A 12824-nucleotide genomic window follows, 5' to 3' on the forward strand; every position below is an offset into this window, starting at 1 on the left:
CAAATCCCTGGGAACGAATCCCGTCCTGACCAGAAATGCCCCGTGGGACATCACAAGAAATTACGTCACGTAGCTCAGTCATTAGGCGCAGATAGGGAAAGCAGGAAAAACAATGAACCGGAAAAAGCGCTCCAAGGTGTAATAAAGTTCAAAACAAAAGGTATAATCCAATGAATAACTTTACTGAGAGATTTGAGCAGGGTACAAACACATGACGAACACTTTTACGACCAACCGGAAACATAGCAACCAGGCTAGCAACGCACCTCCTTTACTGCAGCTGTCGCAAAGTTCTTAAAGCAACCGCAGCACATACACATATATATACAACACATCTCCCTTTTTTAACTTTTGTTTTTCTTTTCTTGTAAACAAAACAAAATCACACTGTATATGTGTTGTCTGTGTAATTATAAATAATGCAGACGAGATGTGTTGGCTGAGTTCTTGACGTTTACTTTCACAGCGTGCTCATAACCTCTTTCTTAGCTGCCGGTTGCGACATGCAACAACACTTTTCGGGGCTACCACGCATGCTCGTCACTCCCGTTGCATGCTGGGTAGTGTAGTTGTTATATTTCCTAGCTCATAACATCACATCTTCCCCCCTATAAAGAAATAGTGTTAACTCAATAAAGTGTATTTCTTTGTTTAGCTTTAACTTTTAATTTTTTAGCATTGTAACCACATTTGCAAAGAACTTTTCTCTTCATAGAATTTTCTTTCAATAAAGAAATAAAGTGCAAAAATGTCAAAGCATCATAACAAACAGTTATGATGTTATTGGGGCGGTATAGCTCGGTTGGTAGAGTGGCCGTGCCAGCAACTTGAGGGTTGCAGGTTTAATCCCCGCTTCCGCCATCCTAGTCACTGCCGTTGTGTCCTTGGGCAAGACACTTTACCCACCTGCTCCCAGTGCCACCCACACTGGTTTAAATGTAACTTAGATATTGGGTTTCACTATGTAAAGCGCTTTGAGTCACTAGAGAAAAAGCGCTATATAAATATAATTCACTTCACACTTCATGTCAAATAACAGCAGAAGTGCACTTTTTGGAGAGCTGTATTATTTTCAGTTTTGTGCCCAAAGGACTGATTTTATTTAACACTATATTATTATTTATACACCTATAGTGATCACAGAGACAGGTTGTTTTTGTGTTACTGTATATATTTGTTTTTCTGAAAAATCCTACTTAATATACTTTGGGTAACAACAGTCAATATTTATTTATTTTATTTTACTTTTTTAGGGGGTTAACAGTCAATATTTATTTATTTATTAGATTTTATTTTTTTCTTATATAATAAAAGTGAGCTTTTGTTAAACCAAATACTGTGTGTTTTTTCCATATACCGGTACAACAACCTATCTGGACTCGATAAGAGAATCGATAAGGAATCAGTTCGATAAGAGGATTCGATAATAGGCTCGAACTCGATAATTTCTTATCAAACATCATCCCTATCGGTGGGTGGATGGATGGTGTTTTTATTTTTGTATTTTTTTTTTGTCATAAAGAAATACAATAATGTGTGCTTACGGACTGTATCCCTGCAGACTGTATTGATCTAAATGGTAAATGGGTTATACTTATATAGCGCTTTTCTACCTTCAAGGTACTCAAAGCGCTTTGACACTATTTCCACATTCACCCATTCACACACACATTCACACACTGATGGCGGGAGCTGCCATGCAAGGCCCTAACCACGACCCATCAGGAGCAAGGGTGAAGTGTCTTGCTCAAGGACACAACGGACGTGACGAGGTTGGTAGAAGGTGGGGATTGAACCAGGAACCCTCAGGTTGCTGGCACGGCCACTCTCCCAACTGTGCCACGCCGTCTATATTGATATATAATGTAGGAACCAGAAATATTAATAACAGAAAGAAACAACCCTTTTGTGCGAATGAGTGTGAATGAGTGTAAATGGGGGAGGGAGGTTTTTTGGGTTGGTGCACTAATTGTAAGTGTATCTTGTGTTTTTTATGTTGATTTAATTTTTTTTTACATTTCTTGTGTGGCCCGGTACCAATTGATCCACAGACCGGTGGTTGGGGACCACTGCCCTAAGCCACTCCTATATTTCTGAGCTCTTATCCAAACGTGTATTTAAGATGGGCTAGGGGTTTAGAATTGGTGATTTAGATGTTAACATTGTTTCAATTACTATGTCTAATGCTTCACACACAACACAATCAATGTGTTCCATCTTTCATAAATGACTGTAATGCCATTGTCACTTTAACAATACAACTGTTTTCAGTTTATTTTGCAAATTTTGTATAAATATGCCTAAAACTTCAAAAGGGACAACTCTATATTGTACCCAAACTTCTGCAAGGCCTTGTGAGAACGCCAGTTAAAGCACTTGACTAATATGGCAGAAGAACACAGACATTAGCCGTTTTTCTCAGATGTGGTTTGTTCTTTGCTACTTTGCCCAGCATCAAGTGGTGTGTCTATACTGTTGCCTGCTAAAACCACATTAATACCAATGTTTGGATTGCATTTGAGTCAATTCAGTATAACTGAGCTTTTCATGAATATGGCAAATTTTAAATTACTTCAGATTTATGAGCTGCAGTGGTTACCCTGACATTTAATTGGCGACAAAACAACTTTTTTTTTCAACTCCTCTGCTAACCTCATCTTTCTCTCCCCCTTTCTCTGCCTCTCCTGTCTTTTGACAACAGCTGTTGAGAGATGTGTTAGCACAGTTTTTTTGCATGTCAGCACCCGTCACCGTGTAGCAGGTGCGTTTGTGTGTTCCCTCGTCCACAGCCGTACATGTACATGTGTTGGTTCCCACTAAGGCTAGACATTCTGACTGTCAAGTGAGTTGGATGCCAGCGTAAAACTACTGACTGTCTGTCATCAGATGTATTAAGCGAGCAACACATCAGTCCAACCAGCATTTAGGACAACGTATAGAACAGGTTCTTATTCCCAAAGGCCTTTTCGTTACTGATATGCCATCATACACCTCTGTTTACATTGCACCTTTAATTGTTGTTATACCTTAGTTATAGAAATGCCCCTTTTTTTTCTTTTGATCAATATAATTGTTTATCATACTAACACATAAGCAGTTAATGACATGCGTTCTTTTTAAAGTTGGTATGTGTGTGGCTCCATCTGGACAGACCGACTGCTCTAAAAGGAGAGTGTAGTATGTGTCACAGACAAATATGGTTTTAAATGCAACACTGGAATGCACAGATTGTGTAGAGACAGGTAACCACAAAAATGTTTGTTTTCACGAAGATACTCTCTGTATATGCAGTGAGCAGGCTGATGCATTTTTTGTTGTTAGTAGCTATGTATATCTGTGAATACCAGCCAATTATACTTCAGTGGATCCTCACAAGTCATTTCTAATCCGTTCTGATTGATCTCAGGTTTGCTCACGGTACAAAAACATTTTACGCATTAGCAATAATGGGATTACAAGGGTCATTGCTAGCTCTGGAGCCCAACTTGAAGAGACCCTATTCATTCTTAAAGCATCTTATGTTAGTCCTGCAGGTCCTGAAAAGGTCCGAAAAGGCATTGAATTCATGAACCTAAAAACCCAACCTGCATTAATTTGTCTTAAATCTATCTTTTAAAAGTCTTAAATGTTAATACGTGATAAATATGATATTATTGTTTTAATTAGTCTCAGATTTCTAAATAAATGGTAACTTTTGTAGTTTTTAATTAATGTTACTGATTGACATTTGTGTTAACATTTCTTTGGACGTTCTCATTCATCCATCCAGGTCATTGTATTCTCAGGGCATTCAATTGATCGCAACTGGACTGTTTTGTTTGTCTTCGCCTGACATCCAAGTAGACTTCATCACTTCATGCTCATAAACTTAGATTAGTCAAAGTCTAGACTTAGATTGGTCAGATCTAGTCTTAGACTTACAGACGTGGTCAAAAGTTTACATACACTTGTAAAAAACAATGTCATGGCTGTCTTGTGTTTCCAGTAATTTCTACAACTCTTATTTTTTTGTGATATTGTGATTGGAGCACATACTTGTTTGTCACAAAAAACATTCATGAAGTTTGGTTCTTTTATGAATTTAATATGAAAATTTGACCAAATCTGCTGGGTAAAAAGTATACATACAGCAATGTTAGTATTTGGTTACATGTCCCTTGGCAAGTTTCACTGCAATAAGGCTCTTTTGGTAGCCATCCACAAGCTTCTGGCAAGCTTTTGGTTGAATTTTTGACCATTCCTCTTGACAAAATTGGTGCAGTTCAGCTAAATTTGTTGGTTTTCTGACATGGACTTGTTTCTTCAGCATTGTCCACACTTTTAAGTCAGGACTTTGGGAAGGCCATTCTAAAACCTTAATTCTAGCCTGATTTAGCCATTGCTTTACCACTTTTTATGTGTGTTTGGGGTCAAAGTCCCGTTGGAACACCCAACTGCGCCCAAGACCCAACCTCTGGGCTGATGATTTTAGGTTGTCCTGAAGAATTTAGAGGTAATCTTCCTTTTTCATTGTCCCATTTACTCTCTGTAAAGCGCCAGTTCCATTGGCAGCAAAACAGGCCCAGAGCATAATACTACCACCACCATCTTTGACGGTAGGAATTGGTGTTCCTGGGATTAAAGGCCTCACCTTTTCTCCTCCAAACATGTTGCTGGGTATTGTGGCCAAAAAGCTACATTTTTGTTTCATCTGACCACAAAACTTTCCTCCAGAAGGTCTTATCTTTGTCCATGTGATGTCAGATGAAACAAAAATTTAGCTGTTTGGCCACAATACTCAGCAATATGTTTGGAGGCGAATAGGTGAGGCCTTTAATCCCAGGAACACCAGGCCTACTGTCAAGCATGGTGATGGTAGTATTGTGCTCTGGGCCTGTTTTGCTGCCAATGGAACTGGTGCTTTACAGAGAGTAAATGGGACAATGAAAAAGGAGGATTACCTCCAAATTCTTCAGAACAACCTAAAATCATCAGCCCGGAGGTGGTCTTGGGCGCAGTTGGATGTTCCAACAGAACAATGACCCCAAACACACATCAAAAGTGGTAAAGGAATGGCTAAATCAGGCTAGAATTAAGGTTTTAGAATGGCCTTCCCAAAGTCCTGACTTAAACGTGTGGACAATGCTGAAGAAACAAGTCCATGTCAGAAAACCAACTAATTAAGCTGAACTGCACCAATTTTGTCAAGAGGAGTGGTCAAAAATTCAACCAGAAGCTTGTGGATGGCTACCAAAAGCGCCTTATTGCAGTAAACTTGCCAAGGGACATGTAACCAAATATTAACATTGCTGTATGTATACTTTTGACCCAGCAGATTTGGTCACATTTTCAGTAGACCCATAATAAATTCATAAAAGAACCAAACTTCATGAATGTTTTTTGTGACCAACAAGTATGTGCTCCAATCACTCTATCACAAAAAAATAAGAGTTGTAGAAATGATTGGAAACTCAAGACAGCCATGACATGATGTTCTTTACAAGTGTATGTAAACTTTCGACCACAACTCTATAATGGTCAGATCTAGTCTAATCTTGTGGTAACACTGTGCAATCACAATAGCGGAACCAACAAAACAGTGATGACTAGATGCACGTCATTCATGCAGGCAATGTGTACGAGGCACATAAATAAGAATAAAGGACCAAAGTAAATGTCACACAGCCGTAACTTCCTGGCACCAAACCTGCAAAAAATATTATTCTCAGGTTTGTCTATGTTTAAATGTTCATACTTTGCTCTATTTTGTTACACTTTTTAAAGCAACTCTTACATATTTCTTCATTTTGCAACTTAATTTAAAGAGATTATTGTTAAGTGCTAAATGTGAATTTAGAATTTTGTTTACATTTATTGTTTGATTTCCATGGTTTAGTTGACATTTAATTTCCTTTCTGCCTTGATATCAGAGAAAGGTTACAAATTCAATACTATATAGAATAATATAACACACTTATATCGTGATACAGTTTTCAGCCATATCACCCAGCCCTATTTGACGATTTGGCATTGTTTCACACACGACGTAGTAACATCTATACGGTAAGTCAAAAAAGAGGAACATTCTCATAGGTCCACTTTAATTTCAAATGGCATTTAAAAGTCCTGAATTTAACTTGCCTTAAGATGTAGGGACCCTTGTTAGTCCATGCTGCCCCGCCACACCACGCCCTATTTTCGAATTAGTTGGTGAACAGATCCCTGTACCTCAGTCCAGCTGGATGAGTGTACGTGCATGTGTTTAAATCCAGCTGTATGGGCTCAGTCTCTTATCAGTGTAACCACTAGCCCACAGTTAACAGCAAACATCTGCTGCTGTACACGGTGCTGGGATTAAGCCAAACTCCGTGTTCAGTAAACAGGTCAAATCAAATATTTTTGCATGAATCTTAGTCCAGCTTGCATTATTGTATGCTATGATGCAGTGGGGAAAAAATTATATTGAAATTAAAATCCAAAGCTAATAGAATAGAATGATAAACAATCGATTTGTGTTGTCACAATAGCGTCCTATTTTATTGATTTTTAAATGTGTGTCACATTCTCTCAGCCTGAAGGTTAATTTTGTACAGTAGACACAAATACTTAAATAAGTTCTCAATGCTGCCATTACATACCTAACACTGCCTCTAAGCATTTGTTTTATTTTTTATATTTATATTGTATAACATGTTGTTTAAGAGGCTTTCCATGTAAAGTACACAATGACACATACATACATGTTATCCTTGAAAGCACTGTGTCACATTCCTAAGAACAATACAGAAGGTTGAAAGGCATGGACAGAGAGTACTTGGTAACTCCTACTTAAATGCCACACAAGATCACGTTGGCAATGGGCGTTCTGAGTCTCTCAGAATGTGAGCCAAATTACGCAAACCCTTCTGTGGCATAGTTTGTACTTGGTTTTCTTTTGTTTTTACTTGTCTGTTTAGCGCCATTGCACACTTGCATGCAAGAATGAGGCTTATCGTGCTTTTGAGTGTGTGTGTGTTTTTTTCTTTCCAACTGGCTAACTTTTAGTGGTGCAGGTATAATTACAAGCCTGCAAAACACCAGGTATCATTGCAGCTATTTCTCCTGACAGCCAACTACTCTACTGTACATGCATACATATACCAGCGGGTCGGTCTTGTCTGGTGATGAGGCACTTGTGCATGTGTGTTTGTATTAATGTGTGTGAGAGAGTGTGTGTGTGTGGCCGACAACTGTAGCTGTAGCTATTTCTATCAGAGGTCACTTGGTGTTAGACATAGTAGATGATGTGTTGTGTATACAGCCTCTTGTCTTTACCGTGAAAGGGCCACTACAATTTCCACAAACAGCATTGTAACATCCACATTTCACCACCAGCCTGCTATCAATGTCTTTTACACTGCACATCTTGAACGAGTTTGCGGTGAAAATTTTATTTCGTTGTACTTGTGCAATGACAATAAAGAGCATACGATACCATACCACATATTGTGGATTAAAGAAATGAAAATATTTCTCAAAATAGCTTACTTAGTTCTTAGTACCTAGTATATTACAGAGCAGATGGTGTTTGTGTTACAGTTGTATCAAATAAATGATAGACAGTGGCAAAGTTGCTTTACTGAAAACAAAGACCACCAAAATCATCATATAAACAGCATTCCAAATATTAACTGCCTGCCCCCTAAAGTATGCACAGCTATACACACATGCTGTTGCCATGGTAACTGGCAGTCATTACAGAAGCCACATAGACAAGCTACCTTCTGTGAGGATGGTAGACTGCTGACGTCAGCAGGAAATGCCTAAAACATGTACGCTTAAGTAATTTTCAAATCCAAAACTGTAAATCTAGCCATTCAGATGAAACTCGATCACACATATCGAAGTTAAGTCATCTTGTAAATAGCATATGGCTGACTGTGGTCCTTTCATATGCTTCATATCAAATCCAGATGTACGGGTGTGGCAGTAAAAAATACATTATCAACTGAAACTAAACTCTTCCCCTGACAGTGCAGACTTGAGCTGCTCAATTACTGCGCAATGAATGGCTTTTGCCATAACTAACACTTGCTGAGGTCGTATGGCCTCCCTGTGGTAGTCTAACATCTGTCAGCCCCACCCTCAAGAATAATATTCCATTTAGTGACGGCTAGATGGATGGTAGGATGAAGCAGTGAGCGATGGATTGGGGAAAGGTTGGTAGGTAAGGGAGTGACAGAGGAAGGGAGGGAGGGATGGGTGACGTAACAAGTGCAACCAGGAGCGTTAAAGTCTTTATTGTAGTCTGCAGTATCAGTCAATAGCCACACCCTTTGCTTGTCATGCAATAAAATGGCAAAGGCTAACGATATGAAATCAGTGAATTGAGTTTAATAATTACTGTGACAATATTCTCAATTGGACTAATATTAAAGGTTTCTAATCATCACCTGTTCAGGAAAGCCTCATAAGTAAGCTTTCTTTTGGTTGTTTCCAACCTCTGTTTGATTTATGTTGAGTTTTTTGGCATGGGGCATGAACATTGCTGACAAAAGAATTATTTTATCTGCTGGAGGATTTCACACTTCACATGTGTGCACGAACACACAAGCTCTTACAAGAGGAGCACATTGCCTCCTGCTTTCCCCCCATGCCGACACAAAGTCACACAGACATAAAGATATGCAGACAGGGTCCCACAGAGAAACTTGCACGTCATACTGAGCAGCCACACAATAGTTCTGTCAATCAACCTCGAGTCTTTGTATAGTAGCCTAGCCTGAGGTCTTCCAAAAGACAGCTTCTGGGTCTACAAGAGGAAAAATGACACTTGTGTATATATATATATATATATATATATATATATATATATATATATATATATATATATATATATATATACACTACCGTTCAAAAGTTTGGGGTCACCCAAACAATTTTGTGGAATAGCCTTCATTTCTAAGAACAAGAATTGACTGTCGAGTTTCAGATGAAAGTTCTCTTTTTCTGGCCATTTTGAGCGTTTAATTGACCCCACAAATGTGATGCTCCAGAAACTCAATCTGCTCAAAGGAAGGTCAGTTTTGTAGCTTCTGTGACGAGCTAAACTGTTTTCAGATGTGTGAACATGATTGCACAAGGGTTTTCTAATCATCAATTAGCCTTCTGAGCCAATAAGCAAACACATTGTACCATTAGAACACTGGAGTGATAGTTGCTGGAAATGGGCCTCTATACACCTATGTAGATATTGCACCAAAAACCAGACATTTGCAGCTAGAATAGTCATTTACCACATTAGCAATGTATAGAGTGTATTTCTTTAAAGTTAAGACTAGTTTAAAGTAATCTTCATTGAAAAGTACAGTACTTTTCCTTCAAAAATAAGGACATTTCAATGTGACCCCAAACTTTTGAACGGTAGTGTATATATAGTATATATATACCAGTTTATTTTTTTTAATCGTGTATGAATCGTTACAAATAAGAATTGCGATTCATTCAGAAATTATTTTTTTTGACCCCCCCTAATATACATAGGCTTCAATGGCACCATCGCTGTGATGCTGCCGTTTTAGGTTAGGTTTAATGTGTTGAAGCCAGGTCTTTTTTTTCCCCCTCCTCATGGAGTGTTTGCAGGGCATTTGGTGTGGGTGGCATGCAGAATGTCTTCCTCTGAACTAGTAACGAAGTAACTAGTAACGCCATGTTTGTTTACAATGTGAGCTCAGGGGAAGTTTACGATAGGATAAGAGCGCCCTGATTTGTTTAACCTAACCCCGTAGGTTAATGTAGCTAGTTTTTATGTTATCCAGTTGGTCAGTGTGACATCAATTATCAGTCCAATAATTACCATGCACCCCTACAAATAATTAAAGAATCTAGAATATTTTTGATAACGAAATTTTACATAGCAATTGCACATCGATTTGCATTTGTCTGGGGTCCTGGAGGTTTTAGAATTGTATTTCTGGAATCTAATTGACCAGCGATTGACCACTTATAGGCCATGGGCTGGTTAACATGATGAGAAGTTGGGTTTGGTGATATGGCCTTAAAATAAATTCTTAGTTTATTGTTTGTTTTTTCACAAAAAAATTGATTTGTGATTTTTTTTCCCTTGAAGAAAATCGTAATTTCAAAGTGCAGAAATATTTCAAAACAAGTTTTGCTTGTATTTATTCAAAAAGTTTACAAAATTATCCCCATTCCTATAAAAAAAAAAAATGTAGTTTAAAGCGAAATAGGCTACATTCACATTAAAAGCTCAGAAACATTAGCAAGTAATTTTTTTCAAGGACATATGAATAACAATACGATTCAAACACAATTTGTTGAACGCTGGCCTCAGGTGCAGGCACTGAGTTGCAGGATGGGGGGACTATCAGGAGCACACAAACAAGCTTGCTTGTTAGCGTACCATCTAGCTAGCTTACTTGTTATTGCCTCCATTCGCTCTCCGAGCCACAACTATGACTGCTGTCCACTTTGCTGCTAATCATATTTGGATGATTACAGTTCGAACACTATAAGTTCCAAACCAGTTGTCGTTTTAGAGTATTTATTAGTAGCCACGAGAATTATATTTTTGATGTGGCGAATTGTAAATAGAAGTCACAACACTGGAAGTATTACCCAAAATGGTGTGGCTACAGAATAGAGTTCCCAGATGGGAAACATTTTCTTTGCATGCAGGTTATATAATTTATATTACATGTTCAATGATAATAATGTTAGTAAATTATCTTCTAAAAAAATTTTTTTTTAAATGATGTGGTACATTACATCGTAGATATAAGTGTCAAAAAGATAGCCAAAAAAGGTTGGTAGATGACGATAATTCTAAAGGTAAAATATAATGTAGAAATGCACCCAATTGCAGGAACTTGATTTTAAAAAATTTCTTTCGGCGTATGTTTGGCAGCACTTTGTGCAGATAGAAATTTTCCTCTTTTTCTTCTCAATTTTCCTCTTTTCTTTCAAAAGGTGCTAACCTCCATGTTAATGACATTTTCCATCATCTTTTGTTTATGTGCACATGTGCAAAGTGACCACTTCAGTGATGGCTCTTCATTTTGCTCCTTTCTTATCATTCTTGGTGATTTGAATTATGATTCCACTATAAAAATCTGCTTTTTAGCGGGAGTTCGTTGGGTAGGGCGGTGTTGTTTCCATCGTGAAGAGTGGCATTTCTCCCGCTTACTGTAGATGCAGGAACAAGTTCATTGTGCTTCTGCTTTTTGTCATTTGCAGCCATGTTGTTGCTACGGAAGCTTTTAGGAACAAAGGGTATGCCGCAGAAAGAGGGAAAAAAAACATGTGTTTTGTTTATTTTCTAAATTGTCTGTAACAAAAACGTATCTATGAAATCCAGATCACCCATGCCTTTACAATCAATTTTAAAGCCTTATAAGCATAATATCACCGATGTGTCAGTCATGTGGAAGTCCTGACTTAAAAAAAAACAGATTTAGGGTCTGAACATACTGTGCACTTGATCTCTATTTAAACTAAACACTGACTTTGTCAGAAATTTCTCTAAAATCACTATTTGTACCCCCCTTCTAATTATGTTATCTATTTTTGTCTTTCAGGAGGAACCAGAGACATTGGATCTGCTTTGACCAGGATGTGCTTGAGACATCGCAGCATTGAAGCTAAATTCAAACAGTTCTCCATGTAAGGAACTGACTGTGTGTGGCACTTCTCATCCATTTTTCTGACTGCTCAAGTACCACACTACCGACATTTATTTGCATGCCAAGCAGTGGTTTGGTCATTGCTTGTTTGGTATGTAAGATTGTCTGGGTAAGGCATGTACGATCAAGCCTCCCGCCATGGAGTCTGTAGTAACTCGACACAGTTGGTGTTCTTCGACTCTTGCAGTGGCCGTCCAATGAAAGTGTTTGCACATGTGACGCAGCTATAGCCGCCAAGAGTTGATGTCATGCGGCCCCTGTGTGTGAGAATGCTCCCTGCAGTTCTTTACTGGGAAAGAGACGATTCGTCTGGCAACAGGCATCTATAATGTTTACGCGTAGTCCCTTACACATACACAGCATAGCTGTCTCCCTTTCACACACACACATTACCCAGACAAGGGGCTCTAATTTCGGATGGCATTTCAGCAGATTCCTCTTGGATCTCCATAGCAGGGCCTGTACACGGGTGGGAGCACCACCCACCTACTGACAAACAGAGAAATGTCTGCAAGAGGGAGGTGGTGTCTAATTTTAGTCGTATGCACTAAGCTTGCAGCTGCCGAACACTCGCAGCTTTCTAACACACTCCTAAATGTACGTCTCAAGAATGACACAGTTGGGTAATGATTGACGGATATGACTGCACACGCTTCTAACATCCCTCTGTGACACACTGGCATATAAACACTCTTGCTCGACCTCCCGTCTGTTAATGATTGACAGACTAAACTTTACTGGATAGCCAGGAGAGCAAACACCTAATGGTTGTAATGTCCAATGTTCTGCAGAGTGAAGGTCCAACATTTGAAGACTTTTCAGCTTGTGCATTATCATTCAGTGTTGGTGCTAGGAATTTTCAAAATGGGGTCCAAAGGACCCCTTCAAGTCATAAAAATGGGGTCCCACAGTACATTTTTGGGGTCCCACTTTTTTGTAACCTTTTTGAAAACAAAATGATAAATGTATGCATTATCCTGTTATATCTCACATTCTATATTGTGTTTTGGAAAAAGGTTGTCATAAACGTTACTTAATTCTTTAAAAAAATAATACAAAAGAAAACACATTTTTATGCATGTCTAAATGTATTCAGTTATAGACATTAATTTACTTTCTTCTTTCCTTCATGGATCTAAACTTTACCGCTGCCGGTAGTTTTTT

General features: G+C 38.4%; 1 protein-coding gene across 8 annotated transcripts in view; it reads left to right on the forward strand.

Annotated features, from left to right (window-relative positions):
• The window catches only part of LOC133660169 (protein MTSS 1-like), a 90116-nt gene that overhangs the window by 51276 nt on the left and 26016 nt on the right, over positions 1 to 12824 (forward strand). For all 8 annotated transcript variants that reach the window (XM_062063388.1, XM_062063395.1, XM_062063394.1 and 5 more), the window contains exon 4: positions 11556 to 11640. In XM_062063388.1, coding sequence (XP_061919372.1) covers positions 11556 to 11640 — 85 coding nt within the window. The remainder of the gene's footprint in view (positions 1 to 11555; positions 11641 to 12824) is intronic.

The sequence above is a fragment of the Entelurus aequoreus genome, linkage group LG11 (genome assembly GCF_033978785.1).
Source record: "Entelurus aequoreus isolate RoL-2023_Sb linkage group LG11, RoL_Eaeq_v1.1, whole genome shotgun sequence".
NCBI classification, from domain to species: Eukaryota; Metazoa; Chordata; class Actinopteri; order Syngnathiformes; family Syngnathidae; genus Entelurus; species Entelurus aequoreus.